Raw genomic sequence first — 24,698 nt, 5'->3', positions numbered from 1 at the left:
ATTACAAGACTGAGAAGTGGTTTCATGTTTTTTCCCTCATGATTGTATTAATAAAATTATATAAATATTCAGGTTTAAATATCCATGTTTTACCTGATAAAATCATGAAACCATACTCTCTTCAAGAAATGCATGCCTATTTGTAGGGAACGGTTGCTTCCATAATTAATTTCTAGATGAATTACCATAAATATCTTTATTATCTAAGAAGGAGAGCAGGTAGACGCAGTTCATTTTAGTTTGCCAGTCTCTTCATAATGACCTGTGATTTCTAACTTTTGTGCTTGGTTTCTAATTTAATAACCAAAACAGCACAGCTGACATACACTGAAGTATTAAAATGGTTCTTCAGATTACAGCACATGATAAATCATTTCCCAAGACCAAAAAGAAATATCTCATGATGATCCAGAATTGTGGAATCAGGATGCCTGTATTAAAACCAGAAAATCTGATGTACAGCACATAAATGTAGGTCTAGAATTAATCCTGTACTGGATTGCAAAAAACAGGCAGTCAGCTGTGAAGGCTTGTATTAGGCTATGCCTGTCTCATTGAAGATGCAATAAATTGATCTCCAGACATGCTCCTGTTGATGCTGGTACTCAAGCAAAACTAGAAGAGTAGCCAGCATCACTAAGAAAGGAGTGCCTGTCAACCTTACTGCATGGAAGACACCATGGTAGGTATGGGCTCCAGCACACAACTAATGTGGCCATTAGGATAAGGGTTTACTGACCATGAGCTACATTGGCTTATAATTGGATTAATTCTTGGTCAAACTCCCATGGCTTCAATGACATTATAGACATTACAGATTTTGTTCATAAGCCTTGTTCGATGAATAAAAATTTGTTACAACAAGCAACAAAAAAACTTTTGAATTCATCTCTAAAGTTTTTTACCTCCAGGTTAATTAGTTGTTCATCTCCTGTAAAGGCAAACATTAAATATCTAAAGAGAAATTTTCAGTACAGAACCCACAAACTAAGACAGCCATTTACAGATATTTATTAAGTGAGTTTTCTGTGACCGTCTTTTCAGACCCACCCTGTGGAAGAAGCTGGGGGATTAACCTTAAGATTTACTGATTTCCATTAAAGGAGCTGAGACCCCTTTTGTTTACTCCAGGTCTATCATCCATGGCCCAGTGACCAACCCCATCTCCTTTGGAGTACAGACAGGCTGCCAGAGGTTTTATTTTTCAATCTCCCCTGGTGGAACTCCGGAGAAAGGAGTGGTTGTGATTACATCATGACGGGGTCAAAGAAAACTCAGCACAACCATAACAGCATTAACATTTTTTGAAGATTCACTAATTTTGGGGGCAGATTATAGGAGGCCCACCTATCCCAGCCCGATCCTGCTTATCTCTGCCTCGTTCAGGCTCAGGGTAGGGTCCAACACAGTGAAATGTAACTGCATAGATGTTTGATATTCCCTTCTGAAAAGGAAAATACAGGGAAGCACCCTCCTTGAGCTGATTTCAGAGACAGGAAAACCATAAACTTGTTCCAATTGGAATGGAGTTTACATTAAGGACTCTAAGGTATTAGTCTGTCCCAAAATCTTGAGATTTTATGATTGATGTAGATCAGTAACTGGTTAAAATACGGAACAAAGAGGTAGTAATATACGGTCAATTTTCACAATGTAGAGATGTAAACAGTGGGGTCCATCAAGGATCTGTTTTCAGACCAATGATTTTCAACATATTAATAAATGATCTGGAAAAGACAATAAATGGTGACTTTTCCAGTCACCTTTGGACTTAGCTAAGAGTTACAAAGGGATCTCACACAACTGGGTGACTAAAAACAAACTGGTAAGTGCAATTCAGTGTTGATAAATGCAAAAGCTAGATTACACAAATCCATGGGTCTGGATTTAATGCACCCAAAGGGTACTGAGGGAATTTGCAGATGTCATTGCCAAGCCTTGGGCCATTATCTCTGAAGACTCTTGAAGATCGGGAGAGATCCTGGATGATTGGAAAAAGGCAAATGTAGTGCCAATCTTTAAAAAAGGAAAGAAGGACAATCCAGGGAACTACAGACCAGTCAGCCTTACCTTAGCGCCTCAGAAAATAATGAAGGGGATCCCCAAGGAATCCATTCTGGAGCACTTGGAAGAGGGGAAAGTGATCAAAAGTAGTCCACATGGATTCATCAAGGGTAAGTTATGCCTGACCAATCTGATTAGCTTCTATGATGAGGTAACAGGCTCTGTGGACATGAGGAAGTCAATGCATGAGATATACCTTGACTTCAGCAATGCTTTTGACACAGTCTCCCACAGCATTCTTGTCCATAAGTTAAGGAAGTACGGATTGGATACAAGGAGTGTAAGATGGATATAAAGTTGGTTTGACAGTCAGGCCCAACGGGTAGTGGTCAATGGCTCAGTACCTGGATGGCAGTCAGTTTCAAGTGGAGTGCCACAAGGCTCGCTTCTGGGGCCAGTATTGTTCAACATTTTTATTAATGACCTGAATGAGGGACTGGATTGTACCCTCAGCAAGCTTGTGGATAACACCAAGATGGGGGAGAGGTAGATACATTGAAGGGTAGAGATTGGATCCAGAGTGTCCTGGATACATTGGAGGATTGGGCCAAAAGAAATCTGATGCAGTTCAACAAGCAGAAGTGTAGAATCCTGTATTTGGCATGGAAGAATCCCAAGCCTTGTTATAGGCTGGGGACCGACTGGCTAAGCAGCAGTACATGGGAAAGGGTCCTGGGGATTATGGTGAATAAAATGCTGGGTATGAGACAACAGTGTGTCCTTGTAGTCAAGAAGGTTAACGGCATGTTGGAGTGCATTAGGAGAAGAATTTCCAGCAGATCTAGAGAAGTTGTTCCCCTCTATTTGACACTGGTGAGGCCACATCTGAAGTACTGCATTTGGTTTTGGTCCCCCCAGTATAGAAAGGATGTGGATGTGCTGAAGCAGGTTCAGAAGAGGGCAACAAAAATGATTAAGGGGCAGGGGCAGGGGCAGGGGCAGGAGCACATGACCTATGAGGAGAGGCTGAGGGATTTGGGTTTATTTAGTTTACAGAAGAGAAGGCTGAGGGGTATTTAATAGCAGCCTTCAACATCGTGAAGGGGAGCTCTAAAGAGGATGGAGAGAAACTGTTCGTAATGGTGACAGCCACCAGAATAAGGAGCAATGCTCTGAAGTTACAGAAGTAGAGGAGTAGGTTGGATATTAGGAAAAACTACTTCACTAGGAGGATGGTGAAGAACTGCAATGCATTGCATAGAGAGGTGATGAAATCTCCAGCCCTAGAGGTTAAGTCCCCGCTTGACAAAGTCCTGGCTGTGATGATTTAGTTGGGGTTCATCCTCCTGGAAGCAGGGAGCTGGACTCAACGACCTCTTGAGGTTCATTCCAGACCTATGAGTCTATGAAAGTATTTTCATATTGGAAAAAATAATCCAACTACTCATCCTAAATGATGGGGTCTAAATTAGAGTTTACCACTCAAAAAAGAGATGTTGGAGAAGTTCTCTGAAAATATCTGTTCAATGGAAAGAGAAAGAAAGAAAGAAAGCTTACAGAATACTCAGAACAAATAAGAAAGAAATAGATAAGAAGACAGTAAATAGCAGAACTCCACTATTTAAGCATATGGTACACACGAGGTGAATATCAAACACAATTCGGTTGCCCATCTCAAAAGAGATATATTAGAATTGGAAAAAGTATGGAGAAGGGCAATAAAAATGATTAGATGCAGAGAAAAGCATCCCTACACAAAGACATGTTAAAAAGAGTGGGACTGTTCATCTTCAAACCAGGGGTTACCAATAAAGCTAATGGGTACATGGCTATGGAAGAAAAGTAAGGAAAAATTTCAATCACATAATGCACAATCAATCTGTGGAACTTATTGTCAAGGGATGCTAGGAAGGCCAAAAGTGCAACTGAGTTTAAAAAAAAAAGGGGGAGCGGGGGAAGCACTGTATTGCATTCATGGAGAACAGGTAAGAATATGGAGAACAGAATTAGCTAAGATGTTCATTAACTTGCTGTGAGGGTCCTTACATTTCCAACTTCAAGAATCTGTGACTGGATGACAGGAGATTGGTCAGTCAATGATTGCCCTGTTCTGTTCATTCATTCCTTCTGAAGCATTTGGCACAAGCTGCTGTCAGAAGATAGGAAGACAGGACCATTTATCTGAGGCTGTATGGCTATCCATACGTTCATGACAGGAAGATCGTTCAGTGAGTTAAAAAAAGGAGTGGGAGTACAAAGAATGGTACATGTGGAGAGAGATACAGGAAACATGCTTAGGACTATCTGGATCTCTTTATGGAGTTCTTCCCATATTCTTTCATCATTGTGGTATCCTGCAAAGGACCCCTGGAAACCCTTTGTCAAAAATCTGTCACAAAACTGAAAGAAAGGCCGGTGTTACCTCTGTGTCTAATGTTGTCCCACAATCCCTGGTTCTTGTGAAATCACCCCAATCAGGTGATCTTCATACAAATATTAGCCATGCATCTTCACAGAAACATTTCTGAGGAGCAAATACTTTGTCTTCAGAGTAACAGAGAGCAAGTCTATATACTATCAAAACAAAAAAGCAGTCAAGTAGCACTTTAAAGACTAACAAAATAGTTTATTTGGTGAGCTTTCGTGGGACAGACTCACTTCTTCAGACCATGGCCATAGAACAGACTCAATATTTAAGGTACAGAGAACAAAAAACAGTAATCAAGGTGGACAAATCAGAAGAAAAAAAATCAAGGTGAGTAAATCAGAGAGTAGAGGGGCATAAGAGGTGGGAAGTCAAGAATAGATTAAGCCAAGTATGCAAACGAGCCCCTATAGTGACCCAGAAAATTCCTATCCCGCTTCAAATCACATGTTAATGTGTTGAATTTGAATATAAAAGAGAGTTCAGCAGCCTCTCTTTCAAGAATGTTGTGAAAAGTCCTCTTCAGTAACACGCAAACTCATAAGTCATTAACAGAATGGCCCACTCTATTAAAATGCAGGCTAGCAGGTTTGTGCATCAGGAGTGTTTTGATGTCTGTTTTGTGCTCATTAACTCTTTGTTTAAGACAGTTTGAAGTCTGTCCAATGTACAAAGCATCTGGGCATTGTTGGCACATGATGGCATATATGATGATAGTTGAGGAACATGAGAATGTGCACATGAATCCGTAAATAACCTGCTTAGGTCCAGTGATGGTATCTCCAGAAAACATATGTGGACAAAGTTGGCAGTGGGCTTTGTTGCAAGGAAAAGTTCCAGGACTGGTGTTCCTGCAGTACAGACTGTGGGTGTTGGTGAGAATCCTCATAAGGTTGGGAGGTTGTCTGTACGAAATAATAGACCTGTCACCTATGGCCTTCTGGAGTGTGGCATCCTGATTAAGGATAGGTTGTAGGTCTTTAACAATTCATGGCAGTGGTTTGAGTTGGGGGCTGTAGGTGATGACCAGTGGTGCTCTGTTCTGGGCTTTTTTGGGCCTGTCTTGGAGTAGCTGGTCTCTGGGTATTCGTCTGGCCCTGTCGATTTGTTTTTTTTATTTCTCCTGGTGGGTAATTCAGGTTTATGAATATTTGGTAAAGATCTTGTAGTTTTTGGTCTCTGTCAGTAGGATCAGAGCAAATGTGATTGTACCTAAGGGCTTCACTGTAACCAATGGATCTAGTTACGTGTGCAGGCTGGAAGCTAGACACGCGTAGGTAAGTATAGCGATCAGTGTCTTCAGACTGCAATAAGTAACCAGTATTTTCAGAAAAATTCCTCACGGAGGATATTTTTTCCTTCATCAGGTCTCTGGAATCTTTCATAAGCATTTAATTCCATTTGAATGAAACATTGTACTCTTAAAGAATGACATTCTCTACCCGATTTTTTTTCCCAAAAGGCATATTTAATTGTCAACTACAGGTTGAACCTCTCTAGTTCAGCACTCTGTCATCTGGCAACACCCATAATCCAGCATGATTTTAATTAGCCGGATGACCATTTAGGATGGGTGTGGCCAAGTGTCCTGTGGTCCTACAAAAAGAAGTTACTCGCTTGTGTAGTAACAATGGTTCTTCGAGATGTGTCCCCGTGGGTGCTCCACATTAGGTGTCGGGCTCAACCCGGTGCTGCAGATCAGAGATTTCCAAGTTGTATCCCATCAGGTCGCGCATGCACCGATGCACGTCGGTCTTTTGTGCACTTTTGGTCACATGCGCAATCCGGTTCATGCCAGTTCCTCAACCAACTGCCCCGGGTGCTCCTGAAAACATAAAGCAGAACTCCGAAGTGGGGAGGAACGGGTGGGTAGTGGAGCAACCCACGGGGACACATCCCGAAGAACCATCGTTACGACACAAGTGAGTAACTTTTTTTTCTTCTTGGAGTGGTCCCCGTGGGTGCTCCACATTAGGTGACCACCCAGCAGTGACCCCCCAAAAAATGGAGGTGGGTACCGGATTTATGTGCAGCTTACCCTTGAAAGGACTGCTATCGGTAGACATGTATCCTCATCCAACACCCGGTGAATTGCATAGTGTCTGGCAAAGGTGTCATAGGATGACCATGTCGCTGCTCTGCAGATGTCCTTTAGTGTGACTCCTTTAAAGAAGGCTGTTGAGGCCACCATCACTCTAGTGGAGTGAGCCCTGGGAGGAACTAGCAGAGGGGTCTTACGGAGCTCATAACATGTTTTTATGTAGGATACAATGTTATTTGAAATTCTTCGTGATGAGAGCCCTTCCCCTTTCGATCTGGGTGCAAGAGACACCAGAAGCCTGTCTGTCTTTCAGAAGGGTTTAGTTCTGTCTATGTAAAAGGCTAGTGCCCTCCTCACATTGAGTGAGTGCAGCCGCACTTCCCTACTGGAGGTGTTCACTCTCCGGTAGAAGGATGGTAGCACTATTGGCTCGTTAATGTAGAACTCCTTTGGAAGGAAAGCTGGGGGTAGGTGCAGAACCACTGCTTCCTTTGAGAAAGTTGTATAGGGTGGCGTTGCCATTATCACTGCGAGTTCACTGACCCTGCAAGCCGATGTAATCGCAAGAAGAAAGGTTGTTTTCATGGTAAGTAGTCGGAGGGAGACAGTGGCCAATGGTTCAAAGGGTGGTCTAGACAGCGTGTCAAGGACCAGATCTAAGCTCCATGAAGGCGATAATGGTTTCCTCGGGGGGTATAATTTTGCGAGGCCCTTTAGAAACTGTGTGGTAATGGGATGGGCAAATACAGTTGACCCATCCACCTTATGTCGGAATGTTGATATAGCTGCAAGGTGGACCTTTAGTTTTGATAAAGTGAGTCCGCCCTGTTTCAGGTCCAGTAAGTACTCCAACATTGTAGGAATGGAGACCTCTAGAGGAGTTAATTGTTTGGACAGACACCAGGATGTAAAGCATTTCCATTTGTATGCATAAGGCTTCCTGGTAGAGATCAGTCAACTGCATTCCAGGACCTCTTTTACCCCCTCTGAGCATGTTCTCTCTAAGGCACTGAGCCATGGATTAGCCATGCTTTGAGGTGGAGCATTCGAGGATGATGGTGTGTTATGGACCCTTGGTCCTGCGTGAGGAGGTCCGGTATGATCAGGAGGGAGAGTGGTGGGCAGCATATCATGCACAGTAGTAGAGGGAACCAATGTTGTCATTCCCTCGTTGGGGCTATAAGTATGAGGCGTGCCCTCTCCCTCCTTGCTTTCTCCAGGACCTTGTGAATAAGTACTGTGGGAGGAAATGCATACAGCAAGGGGCCCCTCCATGAGAGCAGGAAGGTGTCCCCCAATGAGTCTTGCCCGATGCTCACTCTGGAGCAGTACTGAGGGCATTTCTTGTTGGTGTAGGTGGCAAACAAGTCGATCTGAGGGAACCCCCATATGTCGAATATACTGTGGAGCAGATAGGAGTGGATCTCCCATTTGTGCGTGAGAGCAAAATGCCTGCTCAGCTGATCTGCCCTCACATTGTGGACACCAGGGCTACGTCTACACGTGCAGCCAACATCGAAATAGTCTATTTCGATGAATAACGTCTACACGTCCTCCAGGGCCGGCAACGTCGATGTTCAACTTCGACGTTGCTCAGAACCAACATCGAAATAGGCGCAGCAAGGGAACGTCTACACGTCAAAGTAGCACACATCGAAATAGGGATGCCAGGCACAGCTGCAGACAGGGTCACAGGGCGGACTCAACAGCAAGCCGCTCCCTTAAAGGGCCCCTCCCAGACACACTTGCACTAAACAACACAAGATACACAGAGCTGACAACTGGTTGCAGACCCTGTGCCTGCAGCATAGATCCCCAGCTGCCGCAGAAGCAGCCAGAAGCCCTGGGCTAAGGGCTGCTGCCCACGGTGACCATAGAGCCCCGCAGGGGCTGGAGAGAGAGCATCTCTCAACCCCCCAGCTGATGGCTGCCATGGAGGACCCAGCAATTTCGACGTTGCGGGACGCGGATCGTCTACACGGTCCCTACTTCGACGTTCAACGTCGAAGTAGGGCGCTATTCCTATCTCCTCATGAGCTTAGCGACTTCGACGTCTCGCCGCCTAACGTCGAAGTTAACTTCGAAATAGCGCCCGACGCGTGTAGACGCGACGGGCGCTATTTCGAAGTTGGTGTCGCTACTTCGAAGTAGCGTGCACGTGTAGACGCAGCTCAGGTAAGTAAGAGGCTTTTAAAATTATGTTGTTTGCAACACACCAATTCCACAGTTGGATCACTTCTGTACCTAATGCGCGGGACCTGGCTCCGCCTTGGCGATTGATGTAGAACATTGTGGAAGTGTTGTCAGTGTTGACCCCAACCACCTTGTTCCGCGGGTGTTTGCAGAAGTGCCTGCATGCATTGAACACCACCCTGAGCTCCAATACATTTATGTGCAATGCCATCTCTGTGGGGGACCAGCACCCCTGTGTCGACTTGCTGTCCATATGCGCCCCCCATCCTATGTGGGAGGCATCTGTCGTGAGAAAAACCACAATTTGCAGTTGGTGAAAGGGCACCCCGACAGCAAATTCTTGGGGTCTACCCACCATGCTAGAGACTTTTGCACCTTCGTTGGGGGCAATACGTTTTTGTGAACGGCATGTATCGTTGGCCTGTATGCCGTTGCCAACCAATGCTGAAGGCATCGCATATGTAGTCTGGCATTCTGTACCACGAACATGGTGGTGGCCATGTGTCCCAGTAGCTGTAAGCAAGTTAGGAATGGCACTGTGGGGCTGTACATCAGCACTTGTACCAAGGACCGAAGGGCATGAAAACGTGTGTCAGGCAGATATACCTTCGACGCAATGGAGTCCAGGCATGCCCCTATGAATTCTAGGTTTTGCGTGGTCTTCATCGTTGATTTTTGGAAGTTGATGACTAGGCCCAGCAAGAGAAAAACCTTTTTGGCAATGTTTATCATGTGCAGAACATCTGCGCATGAGATACCCTTCAGCAGGCAGTCATCCAGATACAGGAAAAAGAATACATCCTGACAATGCAGGTCAGCTGACACTATGGAAAGTGTCTTGGTAAAGACCCTGGGTGCTGAAGCGAGGCCAAAGGGGAGGACTCTGTACTGGAAGTGTTCTGAGCCCACCATGAAGCCGAGGAAGCGCCTGTGTGCTGGGTGGATCGTTATATGAAAATACACATCTTGTAAATTGAGAGCTGCGAACCAGTCCCCATCGTCCAGTGCTGTGACTATGGAAGCGACTGTGGTTATCCTGAAACGTTGTTTGCAGAGATAACGATTGAGAACCCATAGGTCTAGGACTGGTCTCCAGCCTCCTGTTTTCTTCTCTGTGGGAAAATATCGGGAGTAAAATCCTTTCCCTTGAAACTTGTCCGGGACTCTTTCCACCGCCCCTATGAATATGAGGTGGTCTACCTCCTGCTTTAGCACCATCTGGTGAGAGGGGTCCCTGAAGAAGGACTGGGTAGGGGGTTTTGGTGGGGGAATGGATCGAAATGGGATGGCATACCCCATGGCAATGATTTCCAACACCCACTTGTCTGTAGTGATAGTTTGCCATTGATGGTAGAACGGTCTGAGTGGGTGGTGAAACATATGCTGTGAAAGGCACTGAAGGATGTTTGTGGTGTCGCAGTCCTCAACACAGCAGTCAAACTTGCTGCCTCAGGATCTGCGTTGCTGATGCACGGCCTTGCTGGGGATGTCGCCTAGGTGGCCTTTGTTGTTGGCATCCCTGATCATAGCCTCGCTGTTATTGTGGGCGCTGGGAGTGGTAGGTGTAACGTTTTTGTTGTGGATAAAAATATTTTCCTCCTATAAGGAGGGGTGTACATTCCCAGCATTTTCAGTGTGGTTCTCGAGTCCTTGCTGGAGTGAAGGACTGAGTCTGTAGAGTCAGCAAACAGATTTTCCCTGTCCAATGGGAGGTCTATGATTTTTGATTGCAGGTCCTTGGGGATGCCAGATGTTTGCAGCCACGATTCTCTACGCAACACCACTGAGGTGGCTGTAGAGCAAGCTGCTATGTCTGCCACCTGTACATGAGGCCATATAGCCTTCCTGGACTATTGCCTTCACGACCAATTTCTCATCTTCCGGGAGGAAGTCCATGAGTGAGGTAAGTCTCGTATAGTTGTCAAAATAATGGTTTGAAAGATGGGCGGCATAATTGGCCATGTGCAGCAACAAGGTGGAAGTGGATTATACCTTCCTTCTGAACAAGGCCAGCTTTTTTGCATCTTTGTCTGACCCCAAGGATTTGTATTGTGTTGTCTTCAATCTGTGCTGAGAAGACTCCACCACAAGGGAATTCGGTTGGGGGTAGCTGAATAAGAATTCCATCCCCCTGGATGGGACAAAGTACTTTTTGTCTGCCCGCTTGCTTGTAGGTGGAATGGAGGCCGGGGTCTGCCATGTGTTTGTGGCAGCCTCCACAATGGCTTCATCAAGCGGGATGGCAGTTTTAGATGATGCGGAGGGGTCTCAGGTTTTTCAGAAGCTTATGTTGTTTCTTCTGCACCTCCGCGATCTGCATGTCTTGGGTCTCTGCTACGTTCTTAAAGAGCTCTTGAAATTATTTGAGATCATCTGGGGGAGATATATCCCCTGGAACAACCACTTCATCTCAGGAGGATGAGGAGGTATTGGTGTGATATGCTTCCCCTTGTTCCTCAGACACCTCCTGTGTCCTCTCCCTTAGGGATTCCAGGGGGAGGTCTGAGGACTCTGGACCCATTCCCAGTGGAGAGACATGAGCTCTTTTCAGAGGGAGGGGGGAGAAATGTCTGTGCAACGAAGGCTGTAGCAGTGATCTATCCCTTGACCTTGAGCCCTGGTGCTGGTGATGTTCACTATGATACAAATCACTGTAGTAGCAAGGGCAGGGACCTGGTGATGGAGATCTGGACCATGATTGATGCGTGTATGAATAGCGCCGAGAGGAGCGTGATCTCCTAGATGATGTAGACATCGACGGAGATGAGGCTCTATAGAGATGCTCATGCAGCTCCTCTGAGGCAACCAGTGAGGGATCCCTAAGCCAGGGAGAATATGGTCATAGAAATGGAGATGGAGGTCTCAGGAAGGCTAGTGGGGTTGCCGACCACTCCAAAATGGGTGAGAGCAGCATCATGAGAAGGTCTGGCAATGGATCCCAGTGCTGGGTCTTATCCCTTGCCTTGCCCAGCCCTTGTGGCTGTTTGGTCGCTGCCGATGTATCCGGTACCTGAGATCTCGGTGCGGATATCGGTGCCATGCTCGGTGCCTCTGCCTGTCGTTCCGCCAGGGCAGCAACCTCTGGCACTGTCGGAGCCCATGACAGAGCCTTGCCAAATGAAATTTATGTGGGTAAGTGTAAGGTAATGCACATTGGGAAAAATAACCCCAATTATACATACAATATGATGGGGGCAAATTTAGCTACAACAGATCAGGAAAGGGATCTTGGAATTATAGTGGATAGTGGATGAAAACATCCACGGAGTGTGCAACGGCAGTCAGTAAAGCAAATAGGATGTTAGAAATAATTAAAAAAGGGATAGAAAATAAGACAAAGAATATCTTACTACCCCTATATAAAACTATGGTATGCCCACATCTTGAGTACTGCATGCAGATGTGGTCTCCTCACCTCAGAAAAGATATGTTGGCGTTAGAAAAGGTTCAGAAAAGGGCAACTAAAATGATTAAGGGTTTGGAACGGGTCCCATATGAGGAGAGGCTAGAGAGACTGGGACTTTTCAGCCTAGAAAAGAGGAGACTGAGGGGCGATACGATAGAGGTATATAAAGTCATGAATGGTGTGGAGAAAGTGAATACAGAAAAGTTATTTACTTGTTCCCATAATATAAGAAATAGAGGACACCAAATGAAATTAATGGGTAGCAGGTTCAAAACTAATAAAAGAAAGTTTTTCTTCACACAGCGCACAGTCAACCTGTGGAACTCCTTGCCAGAGGACGCTGTGAAGGCCAGGACCATAACAGAGTTTAAAAAAGAGCTCGATAAATATTTGGAGGTTAGGTCCATAGATTATAGCAAGGGGTAAGGTATGGTGCCGAGCCTTTGGTCGAAGGTGGGAGATGGATAGCAGGAGACAAATCGCTTGACCTTTGTCTTCTGTTCACCTCCTCTGGGACACCTGGCACTGGCTACTGTCGGCAGACAGGATACTGGGCTAGATGGACCTTTGGTCTGACCCAGTATGGACGTTCTTATGTGCCAGGAGTCTCGGTGCCGCAGCCTCCACTGCCTGCCACTTCGGTACCAACTCCTTGCCGGTCTGAGCTCCAGGCACTGTCTTATGTCCTGCAGCCTTTGCGCTGCCCTGGACAGCAAGCACTTCTTGTCCCCGTTCCTCACTCATCCTGTTTGCAGATAATACTGGCAAGGATCGAGTAGGGGATATCTTCTTTTTCTTATGCATCGAGGAGGTCACAGAGGTTGCCTTCCTCTTATGCGGCGCTGAGGGCCCTTCCCCGTAGGGTGTCTCCGATGACTCAGGCTGAAGAGCCTTGTCAAATAGAATAATTTTTAACTTCTTCTCCCTGTTCTTCTTCACTCTGGCCGTCAGTTTAGAGCAGTAAGAACATTTTTGCAGGACATGGGTCTCTCCCAAACAGCAAATGCACTTGCTATAGCCGTGGGAGGCAGGCATAGCTTCACGGCACGAGTCGCATTTCTTAAACCCTGGGGAAGACATTTCTCAGATACTTAACGACTTGTAACTTTAATGGGGTACTTAACAGCTACTAATAGCTAGTAAAACAGATAAAATTCAACAGTCTGTGGAGGTAGCAGGCCATGGCGGTGAGGGGGGCAGCTGCCTCCTCTTTCTCTTCTCCCCTTCTCTTCTCTCTCTCTGTTTTTTTTTTTTAAAAAACCTATATACAGAAGAACTTAAATAGTTTATAGGATAATGAACTTAACGAAAAACTGCTAATGGAACTAACAACATATTTATCAGTCTTAGGCATCGGTGCCGAAGCAAATTCCGTCTGCAGCCGTTGGTGATTGAGAGGAACTGGCATGAACCAGATCACGCACATGACCGAAAGTGCGTGAAGGACTGGCACACATCGGCGCATGTCCAACCCAAAGAGATATGGCTTGGAAATCTCCGATCCGCGGTGCCGGGGAGAGCCTGGCACCTAATGTGGAGCACCCATGGGGACCACTCAAAGAAGAAAGTTTGTTTACAGCCACCAGTCCTGGCTCTCAGTGCTCTGCGCTATTATTTAACTCTAATTTACACCAAAATATCTTCTAAGAGCCCAGCAAGCAGTGGAAGTGTTGGTAATGTTGCTGGACAATACTGACCTCCTGTAGTCTAGCAAATTGTCTCATTCAGCACTGGTCAGGTCCTGAGGGTGCTGGACTGGAGAGGTTCAGCCTGTACTTCAAGCTTCACAGACATATATTTACTTGTGAAAATGAAGGCCTCCGTCTTAAAAACCTTAATTTCAACAAATTTTCTGCCTGCTTTAATTTTGTGTAAGAAGTTCAGGACTACATCCCAAATATACCAAAATTCAGTAAACATCACTGTTTAATATAAACTGATGGCATTAAATAACTACTTTATCACCCCATTCAAAAATGAACATTACGGATGCTCTAAGCACTTCTGCCTAATTTATAGTCAATCAAAACAAAATCCAGCACCAGCCCACTAGAATAACACTCAGCCTCTAAAGCAGGCTATGTCCCACACAACATCCCTTCCCAGTCTGGCCTCCACCGCCCCAAATGATTTAGTAAATAGACAGGACCATCAATCCAAGTATTCTAAAATCTTGATTCAGGCTTCCAAAATCCTAATACTGGCTTAAAAATAATGAGGTTTAAAAAAATTACACTTTTTCTTTGTGAGCCGTTAGGGCACACTCAGCTTGTGTTCCAAACAACCATGGAGATTAAAATCTCACTTGACAATCCACTGTGAGATACTCAGGCATACACATAAGTGTAGGAGGTGTGACCTTAATAAAAATATCATGATACTCATAATCAAATAGTGAGAACTGGCAACCCTGAATATACAGGCCTTGTTCTCAACAAATCCAGGCAATTTCAGATTAGGGGCATAGATTCCAAAACTGAGGGTCTTTCAAGGATACTACTTTGCCATGTGCCCAGTACCAAGTGGATGAGAGAGGCACTCACTCAGGTAGGTAGATCTCAAGCCAGTTTGGGTTTTATAGGTCATATATTTATAAGTACATCTACATGCTGTAAACACTAAAACTTTACAAGCCATTATTTCACTTTCAGCAGGCCCAGTAGAAATGTGAACGATAGCTACAAACGTTTGCTTCCTCTGTTCAGTCTCACAACCAGTTAAAGGAGAACAGCTTTATGACTTCACCATCAAATTGCTTTGTGGTCAGTTGAAAAACACCCATAGACCTATGACTTCAACAGAGGTGCCCATTTTCATTTATTATTTTAAGTGATGTTTATTGGCAAAAATTATGTAAAAGCAAGATATTCATTATTAACCTCTCCTCTTGACTTCTAACACCCATTATTACTCCCATAGTTATATGGCAACAGAACTTTTCAAAATATGAGAAATACCCAACAGGTTGACTTAGTGCTCCCTAGATAAATATATACACAGTTGTGTGTGAGAGAGACAGAGAAAGAAAGACAGACAGAGAGAGAGAGGTGCTCTATGATGTCCAGTAGATTTTTTTAACAAAAAGTTTTTGCCTTTCAGGACAAAATTTCACAAGAGTTAAAATCATTTTAAAGAGGCTACAGTATAGTAACCTTTATAATAATGAGGCCTTTAAAATTCATGTGCTGTTCTGAGGAGTAAAATACCCATCCTTCTACAACTAGTGCCTTTTATGGCTTTCTTTCCTAATCCATAAGCACCATACATTCATTGTGCCAAGAGTCAGCTTTGAACTTTTTTTTACTATATGCTTCCCTGGCAGGAGATTAAAGGGCTCTGAACCCTTTAAACTCATCTTTATTCTTCCTTCACAAAGAAAACCGCTGAGACATGACAAATGCTTGCTCACTATAGACATTTTCATATTAAAGTTGCTAACCCAAACAACAGGACTTTCCTCTAAAGGACAGAGCCTAGAACCATTGTGTTGGATGGCAGTTTCAGCATGCTCACAGTGAGTGGTGACGAATTACTGTATAAAATCCTATCTTCTGTTCAGATAGAGTAGTTAGATTACAAGAAACAAAATGTGTATCATTTTTGCAAGATGCTGGGCTCTCTACTCTACTGAAGGTACTGCTTTTTGGATAAATGTTACCCTGCTCTTCATTTTCTTTATGAAGATTTACACTTCAGGAATAATAAATAGAATGCACCTCACACAAAGATGTTCTCTGTAAGTCTCTCTAATCCAAGCAGAATATTTTTAAACCAATAAATGTCAACGAATCCTTTGCAAAGTTATAAGGCAATTTCATGAAACGGTGTAGTTATTTTCCTGTGCCAATGATTTTGAAGAGAACTATAGTTACTATGAAATGGCACTATATACCATGAGAAAATCTACATTTTAGAAGTTAAAAGACAGATTTAAATCCAAGAACACCAATTGTTACCTTGCTGTTGCTAAATGGCTATTACACATTTTTTAAATGCTTAGGCCAGGTCTATACTACCAACACAGTTATGCCAACCTCACCCCTGGCATAGACAGTTGTGCCAGTGAGAGGGCTGACACAGCTACCATGTCTTTCAGGCCTGGGTTAACCACCCCAAAGGAAGAAGCTCTCCCATCAGCACAGTAGCATTCTCACTGAAGGGCCACTGCAGCGTTTTAAGTATAGCTCTACCCCTTAGTCTGAACATTCTGGGTCCAAGTATGGTCCTACGTAAGGGGCCCAATCCCAGTATGGGATTTACAATGGCGTCAAAGGTGTGATTGCCCCAAGCTGATGCACAGCCAGGCCCACTGGCTCAGATGCCTCTTGCCCACTTCTGCTCTCCTCTCTCAGCTCGCCACCAGCTGAGAGCTCCTTTCTCCACACCCGCTCTCCTCACCCCCACATCCCAGTCACTTCACCTGCATGCAGGCAGCCTACAGTCCATGGCTGGTTACTGCACCCCCAGAGTCAGGAAACCTGAAACCTCAGAGAAGAGTGGCCAGGGGCCCCAGTGCTGCTCAGCTCTAAGACTCCAAGTCACTCACTCTTTGTTGGCAGCAGGGTAGAGTCAGGGAGGATGGGGGAGCACTGACTTTAGGAGTCTCCATCTAGGCAATGCCCTGGGAAGAGGAGTCCCTGTGCTGTCACGTATGAGCTGGGGGGTGAGGATAGTCAGCTGACTCCCCAGTTTCCAACCTACCTACTGCAGGTTAGAAACTGTGGGATGGAGTCAGCTAATAGTTCACCTACCTGAACAGCACAGCAGACACGGCCCTTCCCACTGGCTTCTCTCCCTCAGTCCCTGTTCTACCACCAGCTTTCCACCTCCTCGCCTGCTCCTTTAAGGCTTAGATCTCCCACCTTAAAAAATGATGGCCCCTTTTCCCTGGGTTTTCTACGCCATCCCCACCCCCTTACATATACACCACCCATTGCCAGCTGTCCAGTTTTCTTCAGCATAAGCTCTCGCAGAAAAAAGGATCTGGCAGTGCCCAGTCCAGTTATCAGCACTGGCCAGAAAAAAATGTCTGATTGTCAGAATGCACTTCATTTAGCTTATCGCCAGCCCTCACCCCTAACCCTGAGGACAGGAACCTGTGGATGGAGGAGGGGCAGCTCAGTGAACTGACAATAGATACAGAGCTGGCTAGGACCCATGAGAGAGGCAGGTAGCAGCTCTGGGTGTGTGGTGGGGTTCCCATTTGTCCCCTCCCCAGCCCTTCTGTTCTATCCTTGGGCCCTCCCTCACTCCAGAGACCAATCTTGACCCCCTACCCCACCATGCTCTTACCCACAGCCCCAGTCTTGCTGCAGCTGGTGACCAATCCTCTCCCACCTCCCCGCACCCCCAATTGTTCCTACTTTTTACAGTCATTCCTGGGGGTGGGGCGGGGCGCACAAGTATGTTTGGTGCCAGGCCCACAAAAAATTAATCTGCCCCTGCCCGGCCCTGCAAAAGCTAAAGAACATTTCTAGCTCCAGTGTAGCTTATGGGAGTATTGAGGCATGTGCACAAACTTAGGCATGTGCAACAAGAAGCCCTGTGGCACCTTATAGACTAACAGATATTTTGGAACATAAGCTTCTGTGGGCAAAGACCCGCTTCATCAGGTGCATTGGACGAAGCGGGTCTTTTCCCATGAAGTTTACGCTCCAAAATATCTGTTAGTCTAAAAGGCACCACAGGACTTCTTGCTGTTTTTGAAGATAGAGACTAACTCGGCTACCTCTCTGATACTTATGCACATGCATTAGCCTGGACTCAAGACATAAATCTCTGCACTCCCTCCCCTTTCCCAGATTCTTCGATAATATCCACTCAACAAGTCGGTCAATATGAATGGACAAGTTAGTTTAGGCTAAACAAACAAACCAACCAACCAACAAACTTTGAGCCAATTCTGACAAAAAGTAAGTAGAGCTATAAGTCTGTTTGGAAAATGGTGAAACAGGTGGTGAACTGGAACAGTTGTCTCTATTCTGATGCCTGTAATATCACTTGTGAGTGAGGAAGTTTTCCTCTTCTCTCAGAAAACAGACAACATAAAGATAGATCTTGAGCAATTTTCCAAAATAATGCAACAATAGATCTCCAGCCTGGATTGTCTCCATCTCCTTTGTGTGCTACACTGCAGACTTCTTACTGCTTGATATTACAGTATATACCCTCTTCCAGATGTGAAAATGCAGATTACTAGCTGCAAACCAGATGCATGTGCTTGCAAAGGATGGTTCTTGTAAAGTAAGCAAAGTGATCAAAGCAGGAAGGAAAATAAGATTGAAGTTTTTATGTTTTTATTAGGAAAACAACAACTGTGAAAATAAACATGCAAGATTTTTTTTCTGCCATTATGTAAAATTTCAAAAATTCAGTCACTCAGCAAGTAGACATTAATTAGCAAATACAACACCAAGGGCAAGTGCATTTTGTTGTTTCTATTTATAAATGTAGTAATTCCACTCTGCAGGCATTTCATTCTTTGATTTTTTCTTTTTGTGGGCTCTCCCTGCCTGTCACCAGAAGAGCACTGCAGGGAGTTTCAGTGTAAATGATTAATGTTGCTAAATCTTATAATTTTATTGCAGATCTTGTGAAATTTCATATTTTTGTGTAACACCCCCCCCCCCCACCATCCCTGTGTACTCATTTGGGAATGGGAAAGCAGTCTCAGGTTTAATTTTTGAAAAGTTTCTAGCTGTCATGATTGGAGAGAGGAGCTTGAGAGCATGAACTGAAAAGGAAGAAATCAACAAAAGAGAGACCAAAATATATTATTTCTAAGACATATAAACTCATGATTTTTAACTCTTGGGAATAATAACAATGCAATTTCCAACTGCAAACATAAAGCAGCCCAGATATGTTTGAAACTGGGTCCAGGATCACTTGAAAATCTCATGAACATCAAGCACAAGTGACAACACAATGTCAGTTTTATGTTCATAACAAAAATTGGTAAGATTTGCATTTTCTATGTTTCAATGAAAATAGTTTGCATTTCTCTAATTACTAAAGCTTTCTGATAAGTTGGTGACCCTTAAAATTTTCAGATAAATACATTGCATCAGCAGACAACATTGTTTCCATAGACAAATTATTAGGGTGATCAGAGCTCTGGGTTTATTGGAATCTTCACCCTCGTAAAGGACACTCCAGGTGTTCAGACTAGATATGAAGAAAGCAGGACTCTAGCACCTTTTAGATTAACTTGAACCGCTGCTACAGGGAAGGTCCCAAAGAACAGGAGCATCTACTGGCCTTTAAAGGACACAACAGAGCACATTTTGTGGATGGATGCTACCCTCCTATTTTTTATGTCAGTAATGAGCCAGTAAGGAACAGGTGTGGGAACATTACCAAGGGAGAGACGAGAAGAGAAAAATTATGGAGGACTAACCTGGAGTAAAAGTAAGATATTGTGGTGGATTTGAAGAGTTAAAGAAAAGCTGGAAATGGAAAAGGTGTGCCAGGGGAGAGAGGAGGTAGTGAATGTGCTCACGATGGGAGAAAACGGCCATGTGTTCTGTTTATTAGCTTGAAAATACAGTCACTATAAAAATTAAAATGAGGTTTGACCATAAGAACAAGCAACACTATTGTGTGGGATGCTGTAATTGTGGTAGTGCAGGGTTGTATTAAGGAACAACTTAAAACTAGTTTATATTACAGTCACAAAAGTGTCAAACTGCAAACTCCTATCTTGTACTTCTTTATATTAACACACCAGCCAATTTACATCAAATTCAGGAAAACATTTTTAGAGCCAAGAACACAAATGGGATGACAAAATCTTTTGCTTTGGCAGTGTGAGCATGACAAGAATACTAGTGCTGTAAAAATAAGAGGGATTCAGAGGTCTATGGGAGTACAAGGCTGAGATACATGACAAACTCTGAATGTGGAAGCCTCCTATGTCCTTACAAAAGTTCAGGGGACAAATTAATTAATCTGAGGGGTTTTTTTCCCTAATCTTTTCTTGAAGGCTGAAGACTTGGATTTCAAGCTCTAAAAACTTTAAAAAGCAATTAGCTATATTAAATACAGCAAGTGGATTAGTTTGTATTTGTTTATCACGGCCTTTCTTTTTCATTTGCTGTTTGCAGTTCCTAAGGAAATGTGTATACATGCCTTCACTTAGCATTATAGAGAAACGATAGATGCTTTCCAAACAGGGATAATGGATTCTTAAGAGAATTTCAAAGCAAAACCATAGCAGGTTGTTCAGTTTCAAGTCAGACCACACCTGTAATACAACAACCACTTCCCCTCCTCGTCCTCCATTTGGTAAATATCAGCCCTCATTAAAATCACAGTAGACAGTCAGATAACAACAGATCTGTATGACCTGGCACAAAGGCTAGTCTGGAATGAAAAGATTTACCTAATGAGGGGCACTAAGGTGACAAAAACAGCTGTTCAGTCTGCTGTAGCTGTAAAACATCCAAATATCTTCACATTTTTTAAATATCTTTTTTTTTCCATCGCATCAAAACCAGGAACTAATTGAAACAGACAGAAAAACATTTTGCACATACCTGGATTAGAGTTAGATCCTCAAGATGTAACCTGAAGATGTAGTTTCTAGAGTAAAGAAAGAGAAAAATTCTTATTTTTGCTTTAAATACCAGTACAACATAAATGGTGCAGTCAAAAGATGGTGCAGTTAAAACTCTGCTACCTGGCACGTTGGGTGCAATGGCGGGATCCCTATTAATCAAATATTCTGGTTAACTGAGAGTCATACTTTACCAATGGAATCCCAGTTTTCAGTGAATCAGAATACACTAGAATGAGTAAAGTATAAAACAGCACACTGGTACTCCCTAACCCAGTGGTAGTTCAGCACCACAGCGAGGTTGACTTCCTGAAGCACTCACATGTTTTCAAGTAAAGTCTTGTCTACACTTTGTTATCTTGTGATGCTACATATCACTATAAGCAGTGCATGGCATACATCTAGATCACCAAAAATACACTTAGCCCTAAAACTATACTGAACATAGTTTAATCTTTTTGGGGGGGATTCAGAAGCTGCCTCAGGGCCATCATAATCACCATCAATTATCACTGCAGATGCAGAAAGGGTAGGAGATGTGGCTGAATCAGTAATGACCTATGAGGCAGCATGGAATCTGCTTTTTTAAATAAATCCTTGATTTCAGCGGGCTTGTCTTCCGCTCCTTTAGCAGAAATGTCCAGTGCAGTTTATACAATTGCACACCATGATGGGCAGTAGACTAGCCCTGGATACTAGATAGAAGATTTTTACTGGGAGATATAAAAAATGTTGGTTAATTGAGTTTTCTGGTTAACTGGGTGCTGAATAGCAGAGCTTTTACTTTATGTAGTTATAACCAATGCTGGCTTCCAGGGTTCTTGCCTTCTATTTTCTAGGCTCTGCCACTGACTCAGAGTTCTTCAGCTAAATAGTAAGGGACATTTAAAAACCTACTTCTAATTCTAGGTACCTATAGCTTAGGCTGAGTCTACACTACAAGATAAAATCGATTTCTTAATGCTGGCTTCTATCCATTTGATTTTGAGCATCTTCACCTTCCCACATGCTCCCCACAAAATCAACTTACTGCTGCCACACACAAGTAGCTTAACTTGAGCTTAGATCGAATACTGCAGCAGTGTATTGTGGGAACCCATCCCACAGCTCCCTGCGGCCCGTTGTATTCTGGCCCCATGAGTAGAAGTGGGTATATGACAACATCTTCCCACATTTCATTCCCCTTTTTCCCCTGCCATGTTGAGTATGTTTAAGTAGACACAAGTGCTACACTGAAATTTGTATGAATCATCAGTAATGGGCCAGGGCGGCTACAAGACGGTACACAGTTAACAACCACAAAAATCATGACCACCCACGGAGGCCCTTTCAGGACAGGAAGCTGGATTTAGACCACCTACCAAAAAAGACCCTTATGTCCAAGTAAACATGGATTTTACCCTGAAACTCAAATGGCTCATCAGGCTCAAAGACCCCACACTACAGCCATGTTTGCCATGGAAAACATGACTTTTAGGAAGCAAATATTCCCTGCTGCAAGCCTTACTTCAACAACTGTGGCAATTGTATAGCTAATACATTGCCTTCATTGAAACATACATGGCTTGAGGCGGCTAAAGGACCCCCGGCTACAGGCAGGCCCTGAAAATCATGACCGCCGAGGGAGATGTCCCTGGGCAGCTAAAAGGGCATTGGCTACAGTCAGCCCCTCAAAATCATGACTGCCAAGGGAGACATCCCCTGTGTGGCTAAAAGACCCCCAACTACAGCCAGCCCCTGAAAATCGTGACCCTCGAGGCAGACGTCCCACCAGGCAGTGAAGGAACTTCCACTATTTCCAAAGGAAAAGTATTCTGTTGTCCTTCTGTTCTTATAGGTAGGAAATTTTTCCTGAAAATTAATCTAAGTCTGCTATGATGTAGTTTGAGCACATTTCCTTTTGTTCTCTTTTGCCACAGAGGGCAAGACAACTTTTTTCAGTCTATTTTTAAATAACAGCCTTTCAAGTGTCTCAAGGCTCTTATAATATCCTCCCTTAATCCCCTCTTTTTCCAAAGTAAACATACTTAGTTCCTTCATCCTTTGCTCATATCACCTGCCTTCCACCCTTGTGGTCATCTTTGTCACTTGTCTCATAGTGCCAGCCAACAGAAGCTGCAGGAAGCAGGCCCTAAGATCCTGGTCTGTAATGCAGAAGTTATCCCCATTCTCCTTTATGTGAGACATGAGCGACACACTGAAACCATCTTAAGCCTTTGGAGTGGTACCATCATGCAAGCCTCAGCCCATTTTGAAGGGCTGTGGATTAACAAAAAAACCACCTAATGCTACCAAGCACCACCTAAATGGTATAGCTGTACATCTTTATTTATTTATTAATGAAGCTGATGTAAATAAGGCTATGTATATACTAGAAAATAAAGTCGAACTTAGATTTTATAAAGTTGATGGTGAGTGTCCACATGTTTCAAAAGTCGACATAGTGTGTCCCCATTGCATTTGCTAAATTCAACTGTGTCAGCAGTGCATTGTGGGTACCTATCCCACAGTTCCTGCACCCATGTTGCATTGTGTTGTGGAAGTAAAATGCACCACAAGTAGTTATGGGTGTCTGATATCATCATTATCTCAGAGTGCACTGCCCTCACTTCCTGCTTCCATTGAAAACAAACTGTGAAATGCATTTTTGAGCCTCTTTTCTACAGCCTACACCTGTTACACACCATTATGTATGAGAAATGTAAAATGTTGAAATAAAAATTTGAAAAGTTTCAATATGGAGCTATTGTAAAGTGTGGGGCAGGGGGGTTGGTATTGTTGGAATTATTTGGATCGTGTTATTTTGATTAATTTCATTTTGAACCGGCAGCCACGTGGTGGTGGTGGGAACAGCCAGAGAGCCTGGCAGCCATGCAGTGCAGAGGGGCAACCAGAGAGGATGGCAGCTGCGTGGTGGTGGGGCAGCTGCATGGTGTGGTGGGCAGCCAGAGAGCCTAGCAGCAGGCTGATTCCTACTTCCTGTTTCCTACTACTCGCTCACCTGGAGATCAGCAGAGGTGAAAGTGATGGTCAGAATGAACACATTGGGGGCACTGGGGTACACTTCTGGAAGCCAATAAAGTCAAATTAAATAGCGCTGTGTCTACACTAGCATTAAGTCAACCTTGTAAATTCGAATTTGGCATTACTCCTCATGAAAAAGCTGGAGTAGAAAAGTCAACCTCAGGACCCCTTAAAATATCTAATAATATTTGTTGTGAAGGCAGGTATGTTATAAAATTGACTTTACTCCCTTAAAATTGACTTTATGCTCTAGTGCAGACATAACCTAGAACTATTAGTGACTTTAAGAAGTATCACCAGTCCTTGGATCATACACAGAGGTCAAATTTTGGCACTCTGCCTCAGAAAGGTTGCTAATTCTTGTTTTAGAGCATCCCAGCCAGCGCTGTAATCTTTCCCAAACAGCCACCTCTCAAGTTATATGGAAGAACTTGTAGAAGCCTGATTGGATTCCTCAGCCACTTTAAGTCTCATTGGTGATATTTTCCCTATCAGACATCACCCATCAATTGAGGGATAGCTGATGATAATGACAATTTTCAAAAGCACCTAAGTGGGTTGTGTACCTAATTCTAAATAGCAGGGGTGAAAACAAGTATCAGGACTTACCAGTATTCAGCCTGGGCCAGCCAGCATCCTGGTCAAGGTGAGGGAGGCAGTTCTGGGCCCCTGGAAGAGGTGAGGCATTGGATGGAAGGGGCAGGGCTGGGGACCAGACTACCCTAGTCGGCGCCTCATGGATGCCAATATCATGGCAGCCAGGATGCGTGGAGCTGTGGTAGTGGCAGCTAAGAACCCCAGGGCTACTGCAGCTATTTTGAAAGTTTTTCCATAGGAGGCTGGACAGCCACCTGTCTTGGATAGTTTAGACACAAGTCCTGCATTTGCACAGGCGTTAGGCTAGATGACCCCTACAGTACCTTCTACCCTTATGATTCTATCTACTACCCCTATTGCTCTGCTCTTTCCATCTGTCCTACCGTCCCCTCTGAGCTCCTGTTATCTGCACCCTCTGCTCTAATCCATGTCCTCCTCTGGTTCTCAGCCT

The 24,698-nt window shown here is 44.1% G+C and overlaps 1 protein-coding gene across 6 annotated transcripts in view; it reads right to left on the bottom strand.

The window, feature by feature from the left end:
* The window catches only part of SEMA5A (semaphorin 5A), a 596,575-nt gene that overhangs the window by 361,437 nt on the left and 210,440 nt on the right, over positions 1–24,698 (bottom strand). For all 6 annotated transcript variants that reach the window (XM_074987855.1, XM_074987853.1, XM_074987858.1 and 3 more), the window contains one exon: positions 20,607–20,652. In XM_074987855.1, the coding sequence (XP_074843956.1) occupies positions 20,607–20,652 (46 nt within the window). The remainder of the gene's footprint in view (positions 1–20,606; positions 20,653–24,698) is intronic.

This window comes from Carettochelys insculpta, chromosome 2 (genome assembly GCF_033958435.1).
Source record: "Carettochelys insculpta isolate YL-2023 chromosome 2, ASM3395843v1, whole genome shotgun sequence".
NCBI classification, from domain to species: Eukaryota; Metazoa; Chordata; order Testudines; family Carettochelyidae; genus Carettochelys; species Carettochelys insculpta.
Note: the sequence above shows the minus strand (reverse complement) of the source record. Positions and strands in the feature narration are given on the sequence as shown.